The following is a 25401-nucleotide window of genomic DNA, read 5'->3' on the forward strand; positions in this document are numbered from 1 at the left end:
TGCCTTTCTTTGGGATTGGGATGTAGACTGATCTTCTCCAATCCTCTGGCCACTGCTGAGTTTTCCAAACTTGCTGGCATATTGAGTGTAGCACCTTAACAGCATCATCCCCTTCATGGATCACTGCCTTGCCGTGGCGAAGGGGCTTGAAGAACTCAGAGAAGCTATGGACTATGCCGAGCAGGGCACCCAAGATGAACAGGTCATAGTGGAGAGTTTTGACCAAACGTGATCCACCTGGAGTAGGAACCGGCAAGCCACTCCAGTATCCCTGCCAAGAAAACTCCATGGTCACCCTCATTTAGAGGTTCTTTAATGGTGACTTTATGGGACAATAAACTCCATCACCCTTGCCAACAAAGGTCTGTATAGTTCGAGCTATGGTTTTCCCAGTAGTGATGTATGGAAGTGAGAGCTGGACCATAACGAAGGCTGATTGCCTTCAAAAGTATGGATGCTTTTGAATTATGGTGTTGGAGGAGACTCTTGAGAGTCCCATGGACTGCAAGAAGATCCAACCTCTCCATTCTGAAGGAAATCAGCCCTGAGTGCTCACTGGAAGGACAGATATTGAAGCTGAGGCTCCAATACCTTGGCCACCTCATGAGAAGAGAAGACTCCCTGGAAAAGACCCTGATGTTGGGAAAGATGGAGGGCACAAGGAGAAGGGGATGACAGAGGACGAGATGGTGGGACAGTGTTCTCGAAGCGACCAGCATGAGTTTGAGCCAACTGCGGGAGGCAGTGGAAGACAGGAGGGCCTGGCGTGCTCTGGTCCAGGGGGTCACGAAGAGGCAGACACGACTAAACGACTAAACAACAACAAACTCCAACAGCTCCTAATGCTTGGGCATGCTAGCTGGGGCCCATCGAGTCCAACATCCTCTGGAAACCCCAAGGCAGCTAATGTTTCTCCAGGATGCCTCCAGCTAAACTGGCCGCCATCGTGCCAAGCGTTGGGCAAATCTAGTTTAGAATGTGGAGCTTTCGGCGTGGAGGCTTGTAGACGCTTCACAAACCAGGCATGGCAGCAAGACCTCTTGTGGATACCTGGTTCTTGCACCATACCACGCTCAGTTATCGGCTGCCTTTTTTGTTACCTAGACCAATTCCAGGTGCTCCTTAAACTTCCTAAATCAGGAGTGGGAACTGCCCCGAGATCTACGGATAAAGGGCGGTTATACAAATTTATTAAATAATAATTCTGCTCACAAGGCTGTTTCCCACAAACCACACCCTCCCACGCTAGATAGCAAACACAGATGACAAGGGACGTGTTGTTCCTTCTTGCATGTAACACTGTGTTCCCAGTGTCCATCAGCTGGGCAAAATGCAGGGTTGGGACTGGCAATACACAACGCCCTTTGTGCAGCCAGCTGTTGGGAGCCCTCCATAAGGAATTTTGACAGGTGGAGAAAACTCACGTGTACATGATGCCATGCGATTGACCTGTGGGTTGCCCCACACAGCCAGTCCGCCCACTCGGTGGGGTCAGGTAGTAAAGATCCGGACCCCAAAGCCCAAACGATTCCCCACCTGAATATATCTAACATGAGCCTCCCCAAACACAAACTTCAGGCTGAGTCTACCTTAAGAGCCATTAGGCTGACAGGTACCAGCAGGCCAGACGTGGGTGGCGCTGAAGGTTAAACCACAGAGCCTAGGACTTGCCGATCAGGTCGGCGGTTGAAATCCCCGCAATGGGGTGAGCTCCCGTTGCTCGGTCCCTGCTCCTGCCAACCTAGCAGTTCGAAAGCATGCCAGTGCAAGTAGATAAATAGGTACTGCTCCGGCAGGAAGGGAAACGGCGTTTCCGTGCGCTGCTCTGGTTCGCCAGAAGCGGTTTAGTCCTGCTGGCCAATGACCCGGAAGCTGTACGCTGGCTCCCTTGGCCGATAAAGCGAGATGAGCACCGCAAGCCCAGAGTCGGTCATGACTGGACCTAATGGTCAGGGGTCCCTTTACCTTTGCTTTTTACCAGCAGGCCAGACTGCGTGACCTCAATGCTTGTAGATATCAGGCTGTCTCAAAAGACAATGGAGTGCACCTCCAGGGGTGAAATCAAACCACTGTGTTAGCAGCACCCAAGTAACAACCCCAGGGGGGCGTAAGCCTGGGCAGCAAATATGGGGGTCCTGCGCTGCCCAGATGACAAGACTCGCTGATGGGGTCCAAAGGATAGCAGAGCAAGACACCTGGATGCAGGTGTTGCCAGGGTACAAGCACCACCCAACCATTTTAGGGAATCCATTTAGGATTTGGGCATTTACTCCTTAACCCTTTCTTCTCCCCAAAGGTATCTTGGCAAGGCAGGGGTGGTTTAGAATCAGTTTCCCTTCTCCTTCCCAGGTGAGTAAGCCCCATCTGGCCATACCATGATTAGTGATTAAGACAAATGACAATTTGATAGAAGAAATTTAAAGACTATTTAACTAAATATTGTGATATAAGGGAATTAGAAAATTCTTGGAAGTAACAAATAGGCTTAGGGGCAGAATAAGAATAGGTGGTAGTAAATATTAAGGATTTGAATATTAATAAAAGAGATGAGGATAGTAAATGAAAGGAGTGAATATTATTAGAAATATGAATTTGGAGAACTACTATACAGGGGTTATAATGAAATTCAGTTAGAGGGGATTTGAGGAAGTCAGGTATCAATGTAACGAGAATTAGAGATTTGAAGAATTCTGTTTTGTGTTTTTCTTTTCTTGGTGTGTGTTTTGTAATATTTTCTTTTTTTCTGTGATATGTGGAAACGAATAAAAAATGGCAATTTGTTTCCCATTTTTCCCAATCACACATTCAGTTGCACATTTGTTTTTTCGGGGTGGGGCGTTTGCTTGTTAAAAGTTCTAATGAAAATTTCTCCCAATATCCAGATTTTCATATGCAATTTTGCTCATACACACATTATGCAAGCAATTTCCTGTAATATATGGTAATGCAGTTTTCTGCCACTTGTTTCAATGTCTACTTTAGCCTAATTTAGACATTATGGCATATGTTGGGCTGGACTTTCAAAGGTGTGACTTTCAAAGGATAGTCATTGTTTTGGTTTGCCTATTGTTTCAGGAAACATGAAACAGGTCCACATATTTATTCAGTGAAGTGTATATACCTCTTAATTATCGCAAAGGTATCATTCACTCAATCACTACTGGTCTTTCTTCATGTCTGTGAGAGTCCCCAGGCGACTTATTTTGATTGCTTGCAAACAGGTTAGATTATATCTATTCCTCATGGAGCCTGCTGTTTGCAAGGGAAGAGGGGGTGGCTACAAGTTAATGAGCACTCATCCTGATTTGCTTGCTGGGACTTTGCGAAAACCATCCTGTGTGTTTTTGACCAGCTATTCACAAAAATTAAACCCAGAGGCCTTCAGCCACTAATGCTCTACAGGCTTCAATTCTATTGTCTTTTGAAAAGACCAACCCTGGGTCGTATGACAGTAACCTACGCCAAAATCAGGGAGCTGTGAAGCTTCAAGTCAAGGACTACTCATCTTTTTGAGGCCTGTGGGCATTATCTGCCGAACCAGAGAAACTGTTGTGGGCACCACAAACTGCAGCCTGGTCTATGGGCTACAGCTGAATGCTTGCCGCACGCCTCATTACAACAGCCCTGTAGGCGCCAGCGAAGGACTGTGTGCACACATACAACCCCCGTTTTCTAAATAAAACTGCTTTCGTACAGCACACATGGAGCCCCCCCCCCTTGCTTCCAAGTGTGTGGGCTCAGGTCTCAACAGCCGTTAAAGACATCCAACACAACAGGCAGCCTCGTCTTATTAAATTTATTATTCCAGTGGTACTAATACATTGATTTGCACAAGGACACCCATTTAGCAGAGAGGCTGCTTTTGCCCAACTAGAAAAGCCTCCCCCCCCTTTTCTCTCCCAATCCTAAAAGAACATTCCTCCAGACTGCCCCCCTCCTCCCCATCGAATCCAGTATTTGAGTATGGAATGAAATTTCACGCACCCTTTTCTTTTCGGAAGTTTGCCTGTCCTCCCCCAACCTGCAAACCAAGGGAGGAAAAACCAGGTTTTCCACCCTTCACTTGGCTCCGAGCGTCAAATAAATATGGAGACGGGCAACGTTTCAGTTGCATCAAATGGAAATGTATTTTTGGAAGTTATAATGGCACTGGGTGAGCGGCCCCGCTGGTTCGTGTGCAGACGGCCTGGAACCTCTAAGGCTGAATGCAGACACGGCTCTTTTTAAAAATCTGCCCCGAGACGGAAGATCAAGCAAGGAAGTGGCCCGATGCCTTTTGCAAGACACCTGCGGCGCTGATGTTATTATGCCAAGTTAAATTTGGAGTCCCACAACATACATTTTTCAATTGATTCTTTTACATCTGGTGTTGCATTTTTAATTCTGCTTGGTTGATTGGTTTTTACAATTTGTCCAGGAAGTTATCTAGTGCGGGAATGCCCTCCTTCAGCCCTTTGCGCTTGCGGGTCTCGGCGACCACCTGGCACGGGCGGCTGGTGTTGTCGAACGGGTCTCCGGGCAGGATCTGCCAGTGGTCGAACACACACTGGGGGAAAGCCTGGCCCCCTGTGTTGGATCTCAAGTCAGCAGTGAAGCCTGTGAAGAGAGAGGGAGAGAGAAGAGTTTATACTGTAAGCAAACAAAACTGTAAGACAGAAATACAGCTGTTCAAGTTTACCCACAACCAGCTCATTGTCTTAGCTAAAAGCAGCATCCTGGAGGCATCTACCTTAATAAATAATATTAGTAATAATTTATTAATTTATACCCAACCCACCTGGCTGAGTTTCCCCAGCCACTGTAGGCGGCTCTCAACAAAATATTAAAAGCACAAGAAAACATCAAACATTGAAAACTTCCCTAAACAGGGGTTGCCTTCAGATGTCTTCTAAAAGTCAGATAGTTGTTTATTTCCTTGACATCTGATAGGAAGATGTTCCACGGGGAGGGCGCCACTACAGAGAAGGCCCTCAGAGCTGGGCCTCTGTGTCCAAGCTGAACGATGGGGGTAGAGATGTTCCTTCAGGTATAATGGGCCATTTAGGGCTTTAAAGGTCATTCCCAAACTTTGAATTGTGCTCAGAAATGTACTTAAGAGGAACAGAAGTCTGCTACCAGGGCAAGACCTGCTCAACTTTGTAGCAGCCATCTCAGATTAGCCTGGGAGACAACCTCTGATCGATCCTTCACACCTCCAGCTGCTGACAAAGGTTACCTGGAAGATGCCAAGGGAGGCTGATAAAAGCTGACACTTACCAAAGGACTCGTTGACAGGGAGGTAGGCCTTGACCACAAACATGGGGGTGCCGGCCACCTGGGACTCCTCAAAGACGTGCCCCCGCTTCCTGTTCAGCACGCCATAGATGCCACCCACAACCTGTTCTGGGCACTGGAAGGGGAAGAAAGTGGGTATATGTTACAGCACAGCACAGAGTCAAGCCAGTGGGCTGCTGCCGCCGCCTCTTAAGAACACAGCCTGCCTCCAGTTACCCACCTGGATCTCCACAAGGTAGATGGGCTCCATGAGGCGGGGCTGAGCCGTCAACACGCAGGCATAGAGGCACCTTCTGGCCGTGGGAATGATTTGGCCACCTCCGCGGTGGATGGCGTCTGCGTGCAGGGTCACGTCGTGCACGTCAAAGCGGGTGGCGCGCATGTTTTCCTCGCAAAGGGCACCCTGGAGAAAAGAGAGAGGTTGAGGGTGGGAGAGAAAATCATTTTCTAGTTTGCGTTCAACCCAACTTTTCTGTCCTTCCTCTCTGAAGCAGGCAACGTAGTTTTTTTTTAAAAAGCAATTAAGCACTCTGCCATAGCAGCCAAGAAGCAAAGGTAGGGCCAATGCCTCCTTCAGCTCATGGTCAGCCTTCTTCCTGCAAACTGTCAGAGCCAGGAGGAGGAGGAGTCGCCCAGGGGACCAGAGGATGGGAAGAGCGTGATCTACTAAGTGGCAGAGAATCGGAGTCTAGATATGATGGAGAGCAGCAACAACTGAGAAAGGATAGGCATAATATTTTACAAGAATGGGAAGGAACATCATGGACAGAATAACTGTCACACACAGGAGGTTTAAGGTAACATGTCAATACGATTAGATGTCGTTAGTACTGCAGTTGTTGTAAGAGGGATTGTTATTTTAACTGGAGTGTAATTGAGATGGGTAAGATTTTTGGAACGCAGAAATAAAGCAAATAATCAAACCATCAATTCTAGCACATGGGAGGCCACCTAAATTATTTAATTTGGCATCTGAATAATTGGAATTAGCAATTGTATATAATTTGGCATTGCTATAATGAGGCTATTACTGGGTTATTGTAATTGAAAACTAATGATGATTATTATATATAAAAAGAGAGAATTGGAGACTAGAAACAGGGGAGATGCAAATATCCGTTGATTCCCTTTCCATCCCTGCCCCGCAGTAGTCGTCCCATGGAATCGGAAGGGATCCCAGAGGTCATCTTGTCCTCTTGCAATGCAGGAATCTTTCCCCCTATGTGGGACCAGAACTTATAACCCTGAGGTTGAAAGCCTCATCCTCTCCCATCTCCCCACTGCCCATGGCAGCTCCTCCTGAGGAAGAGGTAGTGTGTGTGGGAACGGACAGAGCACCTAGCAGGAGGAAGGGGAATTCGGAGACGACACCCCCACCCCCCTCGATCAAGGAGGAGAAATGCAGGCCAAGCAACACCCAGCAAGGAAAAGTGAGCACCTGAAAAGGACGCCCCATCGCAACTCAGGGGGAGGGGCAAGAGGAAATCACATACGAGGCTGATTCAACTTCCTAAAGCTGGAACACAGCCTTGAGGGGCTGATGTGACAAAGCACTCAAAAGTTACAGGGAACCAGGCAGAGGGCCTGTGGAACGCCCTTCCACCAGATGTCAAAGAGGAAAACAACTACCAGACTTTTAGAAGACATCTGAAGGCAGTCCCGTTTAGGGAAGCTTTTAATGCTTGACCGACTATTGTATTTTACTATTTTGTTGGAAACCTAGCCAGGTGAGCGGGGTGCAAGTAATAAATTATTATTCGGAAACTGCAGCAAGTCTCTGCTCCGTTCCAAGAAGGCAGGACGCAGACAGCCCACCGCCCTGCGATGAGGGGCGCCCACTCTTGCTTACCTCCTTCGTGGCCCACTGGAAGCCTGCCACAATGCTGTCCTTGATCTCGTTGAGGTACTGCACCCCCTTGGTGATGTCCGTCAGGATGTTGGGGCCAGTGCCGTCCGGGCCGAAGTACCAGATCTTGCGGGCCTCGGCCACGTCCCACTCGTACTTCTCGGCCAGGTAACGGGCCCGTGTCTTCAGCTCCTGGCGGGCGGAGACGTCTCCTTTATCGATGTCCTCGGCCAGGCCGCCGGGGAAGGGGCGGGCTTTCATGTACAGGCGGTTGCATACACAACGTGGCCTGTGGGAGAAGAAGACTCACTTTAGCCCAGGTCTGTGTTACGACATGGATGCAATGCGGCAGCGAGCTGCAGCTGGCTGGAAAGCAAAACATGATGGGAATGTTGGGACTGTTCCGTGGGAACAAAGGGACAGTCTATTCACTGTGCTGAGCACCAGATTTAGCTCAGAGTGTAATTTGACCTGTACAGGAAGTACAGGAGGTGGAGTTTGTCTCTCTGCTGTTGGAGTTTGAAGAGAGCAGACGCGTTTCTCTGTAACGCTGCAAAGACAGAAATAAAGGCATGTAAATACTTTTCTGTCTATCTCTTTCACCTGCCTGGAGGCAGGGAAGAGTGGTGTGTTCTTCTCACGCTTGAGGAGGATCGCCGATCGTGACCTAGCCTGGATCCTGCAAGAGAATGCAGACAGGGAGGTCAACCGGGATTCAAGCCGGGTGCCTGGAGAGTGGCCAGTTTCTCCTGATAAGGCTTGATTTCCTAACAGTCTGTCCTCCTTGCCCAAACCTTGAGCACTGCATTCCTTATCAGCTATAGCTCCGCCTTATCCGTTTCTGTACTGCTTCCATGTGATTTTGATACCGGCTCTCATAGGAACGCCTTGGTTTTAAGTATGAGAGTTGGTCTGGAAGTCTGGAGCAGGGTGTTCTCCCTGCTCCGTGCAAATTCTCCCTTCTTCCTCTTACCTGTATTATTTGCGGGGAGGGGGTTTCAGCAGCAGCCGCAGCGGTGCAGCAGCCATACCCTGCAAGAAAGAAGGAATCCCTGAATGTGTGAATGGTCTGTCACTGACCAAACGACCAGGGACGGGGCTTCAAGAAGCCGTTGCAGGAAGTCGAGTCCCAGGTGAGCAGAGGCCTCTTGGGTTCGAATCCTGTTTCTGGCGAGGGGCGTACTGATGGGGGGCAGGGGGGCGGGCTGCCCCAGGTGCTATCCTGAAGGGGGGTGACATTCAGACGCGCCCCCTGCCCGCGCCCCCCAAACCCACAAATCGCGAGCGGCAAAGCATAGAGCGGCAAAGCCATGAAATCCCCCTGTCCCCTTACCTGTGAGGCGAGAGGCCGTTGTCTCGGCTCCAGGCCCTCCCGGGACGCGGCGGCTCCCAAGCTGAGCCTTCTCCTCGCTGCAATACAAAGGGAGACATCAGCCGACGCCTGGCTCCCAGCCACGCGAGCCCCAGTCTGGGGCAGGAGGGTGGGGACCTGGAAAGGGGGCATATTCTCCTACCTGATCTTATTAACTGCCCCACCCTGAACTCCTCCGTGCGGGCATCTGGGCTCCATCCCGACCGGCCAGGCACAGAGGCAGCAGCCAAAGTCTCCCCCGGCTCCGGAATCACTTGGGAGGTCTTTTGGATGGGGGGAAGCCTTGGCTGCTGCTTCTGCGCCAGGTACGGCCGGGTAGGAGCCATTCCCGCACGGGGAACGGAGGGAGGGTGAGGCAGGCGAGAATCAGGAACCGCCGGGAACCGCCACGATGTTCTGTCGATCTTCGTCCCGGGAGCAGGCACTGAAGCCTCGTTCTTGCCAGCCTCTCGCCTAAGAAAGAAACAAGCTCTGTTATTCTGATTCCTTGGAGGAGTTCCAGATAAATATATATATGATAATATTTCTTATTGTTGTTGTTGTTTAGTCGTTTAGTCGTGTCCGACTCTTCGTGACCCCATGGACCACAGCACGCCAGGCACTCCTGTCTTCCACTGCCTCCCGCAGTTTGGTCAGACTCATGTTTGTAGCTTCGAGAACAATGTCCCACCATCTCGTCCTCTGTCGTCCCCTTCTCCTTGTGCCCTCCATCTTTCCCAACATCAGGGTCTTTTCCAGGGAGTCTTCTCTTCTCATGAGGTGGCCAAAGTCTTGGAGCCTCAGCTTCAGGATCTGTCCTTCCAGTGAGCACTCAGGGCTGATTTCCTTCAGAATGGAGAGGTCTGATCTTCTTGCAGTCCATGGGACTCTCAAGAGTCTCCTCCAGCACCATAATTCAAAAGCATCGATTCTTTGGCGATCAGCCTTCTCTATGGTCCAGCTCTCACTTCCATACATCACTACTGGGAAAACCATGGCTTTTACTATACGGACCTTTGTTGGCAAGGTGATGCCTCTGCTTTTTAAGATGTTGTCTAGGTTTGCCATCGCCTTTCTTCCAAGGAGCAGGCATCTTTTAATTTCGTGACTGCTGTCACCATCTGCAGTGATCATGGAGCCCAAGAAAGTAAAATCTCTCACTGCCTCCATTTCTTCCCCTTCTATTTGTCAGGAGGTGATGGGACCAGTAGCCATGATCTTGGTTTTTTTAATGTTGAGCTTCAGACCATATTTTGCGCTCTCCTCTTTCACCCTCATTAAGAGGTTCTTTAATTCCTCCTCCTTTTCTGCCATCCAAGTTGTGTCATCTGCATATCTGAGGTTGTTGATATTTCTTATTTCTTATTGTCATCTATATATTTATATATCTATATATTTATAATATTTCTTATTATCATCTATATATTTATGAGCCAATTTTGTGCCCCACCCCTCACCTGCGCCCCTGGTGGGGGCCCACCTCACCACCCCCTAGCTAGGGCCCTGCTTGGACCACAGAGAAACCCTCTCCATAAAACTATAGGGATCTCTAAATCAGGTTTCCTCCTCCACCCCCAAGATCCCTAGGAAACACTTCCCCGGCCACACAAGGTCACAACATACCTCCGGATGTTGCTGGTTTTGCCTGCACCGCTGGGCTGCTGCTGCTTTCCCAAACCACGGCCCTGCAAAGAAAGAAGGACACTGTACTCTCTAGGGGGACAGAACTAGCACCCCGGCCAGGCTGCCCATGCCCACGTCACCACAGGCTGCCAACCTGCTCCTGCCTGGGCGCCTGGCCCCTGGCTTGGAAGGAGGGGGGCGAGGGGCTGGGGCGAGACGGGACTGCAACCCCCCAACCCAGCCCTGTTTCACTCAGGTCAGCGCCATGACCTCCCTGCACATGTGGGGAATGGATTCCCCATGGAATTAACCTACCACAATTAATGAGTGTTAGAATGGCGCTGGTTCTATAAATTAAGGGGTTTACAGCTGTAAAGATTAAGATTAAAAAGAAGAAAGGAGGTTATAAATTTGAGAAGATTGAGAGTAAGAATTTGTTGGGGGAAAAGTTTGAAATTAGAATGCAGTAAGGGGAGGTATGGGGGAGTCTGGGAAATAAGTTATATGAAAATAAGGATTTGAAATTATACATGTTTTTGGTCTGTTTTGTGTTTGTTTGTGTTGTTTTGTTTGTTAAATTTTTTGTGTGAAATTTGAATAAAATTTTTAAAAAAAGGAATTGCTGAAACAATTAACAGAAGTGGAATACAAAAAGGGAGGTGTGAGGAGGTCGTTGAAATAAGTGGATGAAAGATAAGATATTGAAATTGTTTGATGTGTTTTAAATGGTTTTTGTTTTGTTTTGTTAGTTTAGTGTTAGTGTTAGTGTTATGTAGTGTCTTTGTATTGTATTGTGTTGTCTTTCTTTCTTTCTTTTTGTGTTTAAATTGTTGGAAAAGTAATAAATATTTTTTTTTTTAAAAAAAGGAATTAACCTACCACAATCTCCAGAGGTTGTGCCCCTCCAGCCTCCCTCAGGTTCGGGCGCCTCAAGAGCCTTTTATTTCCTAGGAGACAGAAAGGAAAATAAAAAACAGAGGAAGAAGTTACAGGTGGGAAGACTTATAACACCTTATAGAAATGACACCAAAGAAGGATGTTCTTCTCATTATAGGGGATTGGAATGCTAAAGTAGGGAGTCAAGAGATAAAAGGAACAACTGGCAAGTTTGGCCGTAGAGTTCAAAACGAAGCAGGGCAAAGGCTAATAGAGTTCTGCCAAGAGAACAAGCTGCTCATCACAAACACACTTTCCCAACAACACAAGAGACAACTCTACACATGGACATCACCAGATGGGCAGCATCGAAATCAGATTGATTATATTCTCTGCAGCCAAAGATGGAGAAGCTCTATACAGTCAGCAAAAAGAAGACCTGGAGCTGACTGTGGCTCAGATCACCGGCTTCTTATAGCAAAATTCAAGCTTAAACTGAAGAAAGTCGGAAAAATCACTGGGCCGGTTAGATACAATCAAAATCAAATCCCTTATGAATACACAGTGGAAATGAGGAACAGGTTTAAGGATTTAGATTTGGTAGACAGAGTGCCTGAAGAACTATGGATGGAGGCTCACAACATTATACAGGAGGCAGCAACTAAAGCCATCCCAATGAAAAGGAAATGCAAGAAAGCAAAGTGGCTGTCCAACGAAGCCTTACAAATAGCGGGGGAGAGAAGGCAAGCAAAATGCGAGGGAGATAGTGAAAGATACAGGAAACTGAATGCAGATTTCCAAAAAATAGCAAGGAGAGACAAGAAGGCCTTCTTAAACGAGCAGTGCAAAGAAATAGGGGAAAACAATAGAATGGGGAAAACCAGAGTTCTGTTCAAGAAAATTGGAGATATGAAAGGAACATTTTGTACAAAGATTACCATAATAAAAGACAAAAGTGGAAAGGACCTAACAGAAGCAGAAGACATCAAGAAGAGGTGGCAAGAATACACAGAGGAATTATACCAGAAAGAAATGGATGTCTCGTACACCCCGGGTAGTGTGGTTGCTGACCTTGAGCCAGACATCCTGAAGAGTGAAGTCAAATGGGCCTTAGAAAGCATTGCTAATAACAAGGCCAGTGGAAGTGATGATATTCCAGCTGAACTATTTAAAATTTTAAAAGATGCTGCTGTTAAGGTGCTACGCTCAATACGACAACAAGTTTGGAAAACTCAGCAGTGGCCAGAGGATTGGAGAAGATCAGTCTACATCTCAATCCCAAAGAAGGGCAGTGCCAAAGAATGCTCCAACTACCGCACAATTGCACTCATTTCACACACTAGCAAGGTTATGCTTAAAATTCTACAAGGTAGGATCAAACAGTATGTGGACCGAGAACGGAAACCATCCCAATCAAAAGGAAATACAAGAAGGGGGAGAAATGGAGGCAGGGAAAGATTTTACTTTCTTGGGCTCCATGATCACTGCAGACGGTGACAGCAGTCACAAAATTAAAAGACGCCTGCTTCTTGGGAGAAAAGCATTGACAAACCTGGACAGCATCTTAAAAAGCAGAGACATCACCTTCCCAACAAAGATCCGTATAGTTAAAGCTATGGTTTTCCCAGCAGTGATGTATGGAAGTGAAAGCTGGACCATAAAGAAGGCTGGTCGCCGAAGAATTGATGCTTTTGAATTCTGGTGCTGCAGGAGACTCTGGAGAGTCCCATGGACTGCAAGAAGATCCAACCTCTCCATTCTGAAGGAAATCAGCCCTGAGTGCTCACTGGAAGGACAGATCCTGAAGCTGAGGCTCCAAGACTTTGGCCACCTCATGGGAAGAGAAGACTCCCTGGAAAAGACCCTGATGTTGGGGAAAATGGAGGGCACAAGGAGAAGGGGACGGAAGAGGACGAGATGGTTGGACACTGTTCTTGAAGCTACCAGCATGAGTCTGACCAAACTGCGGGAGGCAGTGGAAGACAGGAGGGCCTGGCGTGCTCTGGTCCAGGGGGTCACAAAGAGTTGGACACGACTAAACAACAACAAGTTGCTTTGGGAGACGATAATCAGGCATAGCCCAGTTCTGTGAAGCTTGGGGGGGGGTGAGGCATCTGGGCTTTAGCAGCACAGTGGTGGCTCGTGTTAAGAACTTAATTCGTTCTGGAGGTCCGTTCTTAACCTGAAACTGTTCTTAACCTGAGGTACCACTTTTGCTAATGGGGCCTCCCGCTGCCGCCGCGCCACCAGAGCATGACTTCTGTCCTCATCCTGAAGCAAAGTTCTTAACCTGAGGTACAATTTCTGTACAAGCCAAGCCCTGGCTCCATGGCTCACCTGAATCAAAAGAATCTTCATGCTTCCAAGTCTGGAGAGACCGCTTTCTTGCTGCGTTAAACGACCACATTCTCGGAGCACTGGCAGCTGTGTCCAGCTCCGCTCCAACCCCCCCCCCCCGTGCCGCCTTCTAGAACCCACCGCTCTCAACCGACTCTCACCTGCCCCCCCTTCAAACTCCCTTTCCAAGCCTCCTTCCATCTTCCATCTCCACCAGAATTCCACTCTCTCTCTCTCTCTTCCCCCTCCCTCCCTGCTTTGGAACTGTAATAGCATCACCTCACAGTAATAATATTGCCCCTCTTCTCCTCTGGGCCTCCTACCTTCAACATTCATTTTCTCTACAAATCTCTCACCATCATCTGACAGGCATCCCCCTTGAAGGGCATTATATGGCTTGCTTGCAAAGCAGCACTTTGTGACATAGGCTGGCAAACAGGGGCCAGGCTGCTGGGTTGTCCGGCAGCTGAATGAAGAAAAATAAAACCAGGGGGGTCAAAGTGTGCTGGGATGAGGCCACCGTGGGTCAGGCCAGAGGGGGCTGGTGGGGTGTGTGGTTGTGTCTCCCCTTCTTCTGTATCTTGCTCCCCCACCCATTCCTTCTGGTGCTCGAAAGAATCATAGCATGGCAGAGTTGGAAGGAGTGCCAAGGGGCATCTAGTCCAAACCCCCGGCAGTGCAAGGATCCTGCCCACAGCCAGCCCTGGCTGGGCTCCACACTCCCACCACTTTTCCCCCAGCCAAATGCACAGACCCCTTGCCATTCTGTATGGGTGGGGAAAGGGGAGAGAGAGAGGTTTTGCTCCCTGTCCCTCCGGACATGGATATGAGAGTCCTGCCAATATCTCAAGGGCGTCACAGGGAGGAAGCTTGTCTTCTCCTGCTCCAGAGGCCCTCAGGACCTGAAGCCATGGCTTCAAGCGACCAGAAAGGAGAGTCTGACTCCAGGAAGAACTTTCCGACAGTAAGAGCTGTTTGACAGTGGGAGGAAATCCCTCAGAAGGTGATAGACTCTCCTTTCTTTTCTTTAAAATTATTTATTGCATTTTTTAAACACAAAACAAACCAACAAACATATACAATACCATCACCATAGAACAAAGCAAAAGAAAACAGAAAAGATTTAAAAAGTAAACAAAGAATGAATAAAGAATAAAATATATCAAAATCGATTTGACCGTAAATCATATTCTCATAACCTTTGGACTTCCTCGCATCACCCTTTCCTGCGTTCTCAGTGATATAGTTACAAGCAGCAAATTATTACCTTATTTCAAATCTTATTTTGTAGTTCTCAAATATTATGTCCCCAATTTTCAATATTTTTATCTTATACTAAACAGGTTAACTTAAGCATAATATTACCTCGAATTCCACCATTTTCTTAAACATCACTTAATCATACATCTTACAACTAGGTTACTGATGCCATGTTGTTATCTATCGTGCATTCTCTTAGCATTCATACAGCTTATGATGTTTTTGTAAGTAATCTTTAAATTTCTTCCAGTCCTCTTCCACCGTCTCTTCTCCCAGGTCTCGAATTCTGCCAGATAGACTCTCCTTTCTTGGAGGTTTTCAGCAGAGCTTGGGGCGGCCACCTGCCATTGGTTCTTGAGCTGAGATTCCTGCATTGCAAGGGGTTGGACTAGAGCGTGTTACTTCCAGGTTTCGACGCTCATGCATACGCCGACGCTCAAAATGATGTCACGCGCATGCACAGAAAGGCGAAAAGCGACATGTGTGTGTGTGCGCAGATGTGCCAGCGCTAGTTACGTTCGCTTCTGGATGCGAATAGGGCTCCGGAATGGATCCCGTTCGCATTGTGAGATACCACTGTATTGTAGCATATATTCAACACAAAAAACAGCGGCAATTTGTTTTTGACAAAGGACAGCTGGACATATAAAGGGCCCCATTACCTTCAGTAGCTTCGGGCCTCATCAATCCTAAATATTTTTTATTATTATTTAAAAGAACATACAGTTATACCTTGGATCTCAAACGCCTTGCATTCCGGTCCCCAAATACTGCAACCCCGGAATGAGTGTTCTGGTTTGCAAACGTTCTTTGGAAGCCAAACGTCCAACGCACGTTCTCCGTGAAAAAGACCCTGAAGTTGGGAAAGATGGAGGGCGCAAGGAGAAGGGGATGACAGAGGACGAGATGGTGGGACAGTGTTCTCAAAGCTACCAGCATGAGTTTGACCAAACTGCGGGAGGCAGTGGAAGACAGGAGGGCCTGGTGTGCTCTGGTCCATGGGTCACAAAGAGTCGGACACGACTAAACAAAAACAAGTCACCATGTTCCCTAAAGCGGTGGGGATCAGCTTGTCCAGACCTTACAACCAACCTCTGACTTCTCAAGCTACAACATGGGACCGACGTCCGCATTTCTGCTTACAGTTTACACCAGTGTTTCCCAACCGGTGTTCCGCGGCACACTAGTGTGCCGCCGGACATTGCCTAGTGTGCCGTGGGAGGGAGGCGGGCGAGTCGGGCTAATCCTCCGACGAGCTCCACCTCCAGACCCATTGCTCAAATCCTTTAACCCAGGAGGGCGGGGAGGGGGGGGGAGAAAGAGAATAAAGAAAGGGTGAAAAAAAAGAAGGGGAAGAGAAAATATTTTTTTTAAAAAAGGAAAGAGAGGGGAAAAAGCGAGGGATGGAGGAAGGGGAATAAACAGAAGGGGAGGACAATGAAGAGGGGCGGGGCTTGGCAGGCAGCAGATAACTGGGGAGGGGGACGCGGCTGGCGGTGGCTCAAGGCAGGAAGGGAGGAGCTGCCTCGCGGAGAGTCTTGGGCTGCAGAGATTTCCCGTTCAGGAGCGCGGGAGGCCACGCCATGGATGGGAATCTCCTCCTCCTCTTCCTCCTCCTCCTCCAGGAGAGAGGGTGGTCCGCCCCACCGAGTCGGGATCGCTCAAGCGTGGGAGCCTATAGTTAGAGCTCAGCTCCTTTTCTTGCCTTCCCCGCCCCCCCACGGAGCACATTTTCCTCGCCCCCCCAACCCCCGCATGTAGAATAGAAGCCCTCCAGCCTCCACGGTGCACAAACTCTCCCCTCTGCAACAAAGCGCTTTGTTGCATATCTTTAGTGAGGTTTTTAGGCAGTCTTGGTGCACCTTAAATCAGCGCTAATTGCGCCTGGACGCAGTATTTACTTCCGAGTAGGCCCCCTTCTCCCCCCCCCCCGGTAGCACCTGACGTTGCTATTCGTATCATCAGGTTTGTTTGTTGATAATTTAATTGTTTTAAAAGCATCATGCTAAAGAGCTCTCTCCCACCCCCAGACCCTTGGGCAAAACAGAAACACACACATACACAAACACAGAGATTGAGCCCTGCAGGTTTTATGAAATGAATGGATTCTGAATGCCTGTTTCAGTGGCTTGTCCGCCTTAGGCTGCTGGGCCAGACACCTGTTACACGGTGCAGTCCGTAAGCTGTGAGCGCTGCTACCTGCCGCCGAGACCACGTAACGACAGTCTTGAAAGACCTACATTGGCTCCCAGTACCTTTCCGAGCACAATTCAAAGTGTTGGTGCTGACCTTTAAAGCCCTAAGCGGTTTCGGTCCAGTATACCTGAAGTAGCGTCTCCGCCACCATCGTTCAGCCCAGACACTGAGATCCAGTGCCAAGGGCCTTCTGGCAATTCCCTCACTGTGAAAAGTGAGGTTACAGGGAACCAGGCAGAGGGCCTTCTCGGTAGTGGCGCCCGCCCTGTGGAATGCCCTCCCATCAGACATCAAAGAGATAACCATTACCTTCTATGCTGTTACTATTTTTTTATTTTTTTTTACATAAGTAAAAAGTGACCTTTCCCCATCTGGCATGGTGGTGTGCCTCGAGATTTTTTTCATGAAACAAGTGTGCCTTTGCCCAAAAAAGGTTGGGAAACACTGCTTTAAGCAACCGACTCTGCAATGCAGATGCGATGTGAGGCTTCAGCAGCACCCTGGACAGTTCCATACAGATCTCAGATTGGAGACTCCACAAAAGCAGAGTTCAGATGCTGACTCAATGATAGCTAGCCATCCTCAGTCTGAGCCTTGAACAGGAGCTGAGCTCTAGCTCAGAGGCTAGCTCCACCTTCCGTGAGAGGAGTCTCTCCATTTAAAAGGGCCCAGCTTAAAGCAAGGCATGTTTATCAGTCATGTCTGTTGTCAGCTGTATCCTGCTGAAATCACTCACCCAACAGAAATGCACATACATATACAGATAGGTGCACCCTGGAAATAAGTGAAAATGGCCCTCCCCTCATAACATGGCATTATTTACTATCAGTTACTGAGAAGACCTTCTTGAAGAAGAATGAGCACTTACTTTTTTAAAAAAGAAATTTAATTATGTTTTTCAGGTTTATATATTTCACTGATTTGACAATCATTTTAACATTTCAAAACTTGACTTCCTTCCCCCTCTTTCTGCGATTCCTTAAATTTATTTTTAATAACTTCCGTATATCCAAATTAACTTAATTTGCTCATTTATTCATTGACTTTAAATATATACTCTTATAAAACTGCAAGTTATTGCAATACTCCTGCCAATGTTCTTATCTGTTTACAGTTTATCTGTAAATATTCAATAAACCATTTCCATTCTTTTATATAAAAAATTGCTATCTTGATTTCTTATTCTTCCAGTAAGTTTCGCCATTTCTACATATTCTATAAGTTTTTGTATCCATTCTACCTTTGCTGGGACTTCTTTCCATTTTGGGGTGAGTAACATTCTTGCCGCTGTAGTAGCATACATGAATAAGATTCTATACAGTTTAGGTAGTTCTGTCCCTATAATTCCCAAAAGAAAAGCTTCTGGGTTTGTTTGTTTTTTACAAGCGTTATTATAAACATCCTTTTCAATTCATTATATATCATTTCCCAGTAAGCTACAACCTTCCTACAAGGCCACCACATATGATAAAAAGAACCTTCTTTCTCTTTACATTTCCAACACTTATTTGATTTAGATTTATACATTTTTTCAATTTACTCGGTGTTAGATACCATCGATATAACATTTTCATATCATTTTCTCTTAGACCCTAAGACCCATATAATTTTCTCTTAGACCCTAACATGCTGTAAATTTTATATCCATATTCCACAATTGTTCCCATGCTTCCATGTCTATATTATGACCAATATCTATTGCCCAATGTATCATTGAGGATCCTTGCTCATCCTTTGTCTCCCATTCCAATAATACCCACCCTTCTATCATATTCTTTTTCTTTACCGCTATAGCTTCCAATGGTGAGAGCTAAAGTGGTGTTTTTACCTCTAATAAATTCTTGTATTTATCCCATACATTGTACATTTCCCCCCTAATTATATGATTTGTAAGTCCTTTATGAACTTTCACCTTTTCATACCATAAATAAGCGTGCCAACCAAAAATAGTAATGACCTTCTAAGTCTAGAATATGTGAATTCTCTGATGTCATCCATTCCTTCAACCAACAAAGACAGGATGCCTCATAGTATATCCGGCAGGGGAAAACCTCCTTTATGTTCCTTTCTTTGGAGTAACTCCTCCTTCGTATTGGCTAATTTTGAGAAAACAAGAAAATAATAATAATAATCCACTCTGGGGATGTTTTGTGATCGGACCAACAATATTGTTCTTTTGATTTCTAATAATTTACTTCAATACTCAATACATGTAAAACATGTTATATCAATTATTGTTGAGGTTTATTCTTAACATTTTGAAATACATGTTGAGGGGAAAACCCCTAATGAAATAAGCTTCGTCTAAGATAAGTAAACGGCGTTTCCGTGCTCTGCTCTGGTTCGCCAGAAGCGGCTTAGTTATGCTGGCCACATGACCTGGAAGCTGTCTGCAGACAAACGCCGGTTCCCTTGGCCTATAGAGCAAGATGAGCGCGCAACCCCAGAGTGGTCCGCGACTGGACCTAACGGTCAGGGGTACCTTTACCTTTACAGATAAGTACAGAGTTCTGTAATATGGAACACAGAAGGGTAGAAATTGCATTATTGGAAACTGAAGGGCTAAGAGGTTAAGAGCTAAAGTTAGTGTGTAAAATATTAACTTTTCTTTTACTAGTTTAATATGTGTGCATGTAGCTAATTGATATGTATTTACAGTCTCTTCATGCCATTAATAATACTTGCCTTGAGATAATTTTCAGTTGCACCATGTCAAGCAGACAACGGAGACTCCCTTGCATGTGAACAAAAGCTCCATTGTTCTTCCAGTTCTGAAGTAAATGATAAAAATTATAAACTAATTTGCATAACAGGAGATTAGAAAATTATCCTTTTATCCTTCTTAATATATTTGCCCTTCCTAATTATAAAGATACAAATCTTTTCAGAATAGCTTCACACAAAAATATTCTTGGATAAAAATTGCATGTTAAGCTCGATTTTGGAAGGTTATTTGCATAATAAGACAAAAGAGATAAATTGCTTCCATTTAATAATAGCCAATTTTACACTGCCGTTCCATACATGGCTGCTCAGAAGAAAGTTCCACTGAGTTTAATGGGCTTACTCTCAAGTTAAGTAGTTATGGGATAGCTGCCCAAACTGGACTCTTTGGGAGCAGAACTTTCTCCCTGAACTTTATAACTATAAGTTTCTTTGCAAAACTACAGCATGGAGAAACACTTGTGACAGGCCTGTGTCTGCCATGAATTAGCAACCAGTTGTTTCTTTTACATGGAGACCCCCCCTCCCCGGCTTCCCCACTCTCTCCACAGCTTAGTGTTGAGTCTCCTGTCAAGATGACTTTCCTGACTGGAACAGAAGGACTAAGCTACTGGGCTCAGGCAGTTGGCTTAAAGTTCTAAAAAGAGATGCTGCCTTTCAAGATTCACAGGCGATTGCACAGAGCACTATCTCTTTGGGTGTGTTTTTATGTGGGTGAGTGAGTGGGCTTGAGGCATGAGACAGAGGGTGCACAGTCGGCTACTTCATGAGATGCTGAAAGGAAAGGCAGCCATGTTGGTAAATGTCTTTATTATGATAGGGAGCAAGTGTTTGAATTCTCCTGAACTTGAAAGTTTTCCCACTATTGTGAGACATTTTTATATAATTTATTTTTATTCAATTTTTCCAATACAAAATTTATACAGTTCATACATCTTTTTTATATCCATTCTCTTTTTGACTTCCCTCAACTTGACTGATACTCCTTCCCTTCTTAATTTCTTACACATTTCTAAAACCTTACTTCCATTATTTTTATAGGTTAAGTCTTATTTTACTCACATTGACATTTCTTCTTGCAGAGCTTCATTAAAGCTTACAAGCGTTATTTGATTATCACTTAATTTATGCATATACTCTGTAAACTTTTCCCAATCTTCTATAAATCTCTGATCTCATCGGTTTCGGATCCTTCCCGTCAGTCTATCAAGTTCTGCATAGTCCGTCATCTTCATTCTCCATTCGTCTAGTGTAGGTAGCTCCTCTTGCTTCCATTTCTGAGCCATCAAAATTCTTGCTGCAGTCACTGCATATAAAAATAGCTTCCTTTCTTTCTTATTTATCTCATTCCCTGTAATACCAAGTAAGAACGCTTCTGGCTTCTCAACAAAAGTGTACTTAAACATTTTCTTCAATTCATTATATATCATTTCCCAAAAGCTTTTTACTTTCTTACACTCCCACCACATATGATAGAATGTACCCTCTTTTTCTTTACATTTCCAACATTTGTTACATCCTTTATACATCCTTGCTAACTTCACTGGTGTTACATACCATCGATACATCATTTTCATCACATTTTCTTTTATTGTTGTACATGCAGTGAATCTTAAACCTTCTTTCCATAATTTCTCCCAATCCTCCATTTGTATATTATATCCAAAATTTTGGCCCAGTCAATCATAACCGATTTTACCTCTTCATCCTTTGTATGCCATTCTAATAATATCTTATACATTTTAGCCAAAACTTTAAAATCACTATTTATTATTTCTTTCTGAAATTTCGACTCTTTGTCCTCAAAGCCTCTTAATCTTAGATCTTTTTAAAACATTTCATTGATTTGAAAATAATGCAGCCAATCATTAACATATTCCTTAACTACCTCAAATGACTTCAGCCTCCATTTACCTTCTGTTTTTATTAGGTTCTGATATGTTGCCCATCCCCCTTTCATATTGATTTTTTTCACACTCAACGCCTCTAGACTATTATGTAAATAACAACATCATGCTAAATAGACTGGTATCTGTTGTGATCCATTAGGACAATACACGTGCATGCAACTACTAGAAGTTAATTTGTTTCCTGCTTGGCAGCTTCCAAACTGAACCACCAATAGCCTGCAGCCAATCGCAAGTGGCAGAACCCACATCGGACATTCATGTTCCAAAGAACATTCACAAACCAGAACACTCACTTCTGGGTTTGCAGCGTTCGGGAGCCAAAACGTTCAACAGGTATGACTGTACTTTGAATTGGGCTAGGAAACAAATTTGCAGCAGGTGTAGTTGGGTCAGAGCCTGCGTTCTATGTTCACACCTTCTAATTTCACTTAACAATCTAGCAGCCACACTCTGCACTAGCTGTAGTTTGTGAACCATCTTCAAAGGAAGCCACAGATTAAATACATTGCAATAGGATAACTGGGCGGTTACCAGAAAAGGTCAGCTGGAGTTTAGAGTTTATGAGCTGAAAGGGAAGAAGAGGCATTGCTTCTCCCTTGCTGTTGTTGCCCAGGCGGAATATTCTGTACTGGAAGGTAAAACTTTTGAAACCTGTGCAAAATGGGCTAAGATGTATCAGAGAAAATCATGTGAGATGGAGATGGTTTGGAAGTGGGATAGAAATAAGGTTGATTTAAAAGCATATTTAATGTTTGTCGCTACTGAGTATATATTTTTTTCATACCAGAGTTGTGGATGCCTTGAGACCAAAGACATAGGAGAATAATGGTCAAAGACAGACCTAAATAAATAAATAAAGAAATAAGGTCAATGAGAATGCCCAACCTTATGCTGCTTTCAACCTGCTATAGCAATATTTCTTTATGCTCTTTAATCTTGGAGTTATTTTATTAATAAAGTAAATTTTATTTTATTTTTTAAAGAAAAGAATGGGTCTCCTGTTTCAGTTTGGAATAGACATTAGGCATGGTTTGAAAAGCAAGTTCTGGTACAGCAGCGTCAGTAATGCCCCCTATCAATATGTGGAAATGCAGGAGCAGTTGGTTTAAAAATAAGATGCCTTTAAATGTGCAAACTATCCGCCAGATTGTAAAGATGCTCATGTAAGACCAGCCTCCTGCAAGATTGTGTTTACGTTGCAGTGCCATTTGCTGTTTAGTAGAAACATTGATAATGCCCATGTTCCATCTGTTAGAAAATGTAAAGGCAAACATTTAACAAACACAGGGTGCAGCTTCCTGGCAAATTAAGCTGAATACAACCCAAACATAAAGCAAGATTTACAACTTCACTCTCGCTTTCACCTGCCCCTTTTTTACTTTATTTTACTTTTTAACTTTAATTTTTCCAGAGTTTTGAGTAAATACATAAATAAAACACAGTTTTATGTTTAAATTACTGCCTTGTAAGAATGAAATATACATATGTACACACAAACAATATAAGCAATAAAACTGAAAATAAAACAATATTGCAGCTGTGAATCACAGCAATGTGCTACTGAGTTTTCCTGTAACTGGTTGTAATGCATGCTTTGGTAATGGGCACAAATATGAAAAGTAAACAAGGACTGTATAGTAATGAGCATCACAACAAAGCAAATCAGTTTTAAGACACTGTTTGTTCTGGATGGAATCAGAGGAATTCAAAGTGGAGCCAATTCCAACCTACCAAGCCTGCTGGCTCCCTTTCAGGGACTTGGTTATTATTAAAGGTCGGTTTGACTCGGCAAAAGGCAGCTGCATATGGCATGTCTTGGCCTCTGCCCCCCAGGCCTCTGGGAACGTAAGATTAAAGAGTAAGGATGACAGTTAGCTTTTTACGCCCCTTTCTAGATATCTGCCAGCAGTACAATATCCTTGAAGAGTTGTGGCCCCCAGAACTGTATGCAGTATTTCAAGTGTTGGTGAAACATAGCCTTGTGTAAGCTTTATTTTCAACCCCTTTTCTCATTATTGCTAACACAGAATTATCCCTTTTCACAGCTGCCATCTTAATTGTGCTACAGCCCCAAACTTTTGTTCCTGGTCACTCATCACCAGTTCAGAGCCCATGAGTGTAGATGTGTGTATTTTGTCCCAATGTGCATTACTTTACACTAGAATACATTGAACCAGATTTCCCATTTCAATGCTCATTCACCCAGTTTGGAGAGATCCCTGAGAGTTCATCACATTCTTTTTTAGTTCTAACTGCCCTGAGCAATCTGGTGTCCTAATCAGCAAGCTTGGCCACTTCACTGCTCACCCCTAACTTCAGATTGTGAACAAGTTTAAAAGCAGAACTGAGGAGTGGCCGTAATTCAGAGACTGGACAGTGTGGGGCCAGGTGGCTTGACTGAACAAAATGCAGTTTCATAGGGTATGTACTGGCATCTGCCAAATCCTCACTGCCAAAATTGATGAATAGGGAAAACACTTTGAAATGGACTTGTGAAGTTTCTAGAAAGGCTGCTTTTCCTTCTTCTTTTATTTTGATGGTGGAGCTGGGAAGTACAGGTTGGGGTTCAAGAATGGCAAACAACACATAACCAGTAATTATATCTCACACAAATTTGATGCAGTAGCATCAATAAATGGTGGATTTTTTAAAGGATCTGCTCTGATTACAATACAGAAGACCCAGTTATTAACTCTTAGACTGTATCTCCTCAGGGTAGCAGGGTAGGACAGCCTACCAAGAGAGCCTGTTTCAAACAGAGCGGGCAAACCTTTATTCCTCCAACCTCCAAAAAGATTATGAGGGGAAATGAAGAGCAAAGCAAGAAACCAAAACCAAAAGAATCTCTGCTTTGAGGGTAAAGCTGCTCACTTTAGAGAGGCAAAATCATCCACAGAAGCTAGCACAGAGTCAGCAACAGAGTAGTTTCAGCAAGTGGTTTAAATTAATTACCAGTAGTTGGATGTTAAGGGATGTGGGTGGCACTGTGGGTTAAACCACAGATCCTAGGACTGGCCGATCAGAAGGTTGGCGGTTCGAATCCCCACAACAGGGTTAGCTCCCATTGCTCGGTCCCTGCTCCTGCCAACCTAGCAGTTCAAAAGCATGTGAAAGTGCAAGTAGATAAATAGGTACTGCTCTGGCAGGATGATAAACGTCGTTTCCATACGCTGCTCTGGTTCGCCAGAAGTGGCTTAGTCATGCTGGCCACATGACCCGGAAGCTGTACGCCGGCTCCCTCGGCCAATAAAGCGAGATGAGCGCCGCAACCCCAGAGTCGTCCGCGACTGGACCTAATGGTCAGGGGTCCCTTTCCCTTTACCTTAGTTGGATGTTGATGTGTCTCCCTGCTGCCTCTAAGCAGCAGTAATGCAAATTAACATCTTCTATAAGAACTAAGCTTGCTGTACTGCCTGTTCACTTGCTTAATGTTGTCTACTGACAAAGTGCAAATAATACTACTTTTATTGTCAATGTACAACCTGTGTACAATGAAATTAACTGAGCCTCCCTCCCCCTCCAAATCACTCAATCTCATTGCATTCTGTGTGCTTGTCACACAACACACCAACTCCGAAAGTCAGTTGCACTATATTATTTTGCATTCAGCAGCCTAACAGCCCACGGATAGAAATTGTTTTTTAGCCTGTTGGTACGACAGATTATATTTCTATGTCTCCTGCCCGAGGGTAGACGATTAAAGAGGTGCTGGCCGGGGTGTGAATCGTCCCTGAGAACTTTCCTCGCTCTCCTAAGGCAACAATCTCTTGCGATGTTATCTAGGGGGATCAGGGGACAGCCCATGATATCATGTGCTGTGTTCACCACCCTCTGTAAAGACTTTCTGTCCATGGCTGTCAAGCCAACGTACCACACTGTGATACAAAGCTTCTGGACTGCAGATCAAAAGGCTTCCTTCCAAGCAGGCCTAAAAAGAAGAGGCATTCGGGAGTGTCAGACACCTTGCCGTGAGCCACCATTTAAGCTCCAAGCAGAATGACTAG

The 25401-nt window shown here is 45.4% G+C and overlaps 2 protein-coding genes and 2 long non-coding RNA genes across 4 annotated transcripts in view; all 4 read right to left on the minus strand.

Annotated features, from left to right (window-relative positions):
* Window positions 1-25401, minus strand: part of LOC310706086 — a 1025148-nt gene that overhangs the window by 552503 nt on the left and 447244 nt on the right. The gene's annotated exons all lie outside the window — the stretch shown is intronic.
* LOC310706039 (elongation factor 2-like) lies at window positions 4103-7396 on the minus strand. The gene is made up of 4 exons (XM_083501376.1): window positions 7124-7396; window positions 5495-5677; window positions 5257-5389; window positions 4103-4596 (listed from the first exon to the last, which is right to left on the minus strand). Exons 1-4 carry the CDS (start codon window positions 7379-7381, stop codon window positions 4403-4405), a joined length of 768 nt encoding a protein of 255 aa, XP_083357502.1. The 5' UTR covers window positions 7382-7396; the 3' UTR covers window positions 4103-4402.
* Window positions 8093-11278, minus strand: LOC310706053 (uncharacterized protein). The gene is made up of 5 exons (XM_083501416.1): window positions 10974-11278; window positions 10095-10156; window positions 8635-8945; window positions 8454-8530; window positions 8093-8152 (listed from the first exon to the last, which is right to left on the minus strand). Exons 3-5 carry the CDS (start codon window positions 8816-8818, stop codon window positions 8099-8101), a joined length of 315 nt encoding a protein of 104 aa, XP_083357542.1. The 5' UTR covers window positions 8819-8945; window positions 10095-10156; window positions 10974-11278; the 3' UTR covers window positions 8093-8098.
* Window positions 17286-24462, minus strand: LOC310706091. Its single transcript, XR_014525660.1, has 3 exons — window positions 24350-24462; window positions 19449-19534; window positions 17286-18859 (listed from the first exon to the last, which is right to left on the minus strand). It is a non-coding gene; the product is annotated as an uncharacterized lncRNA (long non-coding RNA).

This window comes from Podarcis liolepis, assembly GCF_965112155.1.
Source record: "Podarcis liolepis genome assembly, chromosome: 4".
Classification (NCBI taxonomy): Eukaryota; Metazoa; Chordata; class Lepidosauria; order Squamata; family Lacertidae; genus Podarcis; species Podarcis liolepis.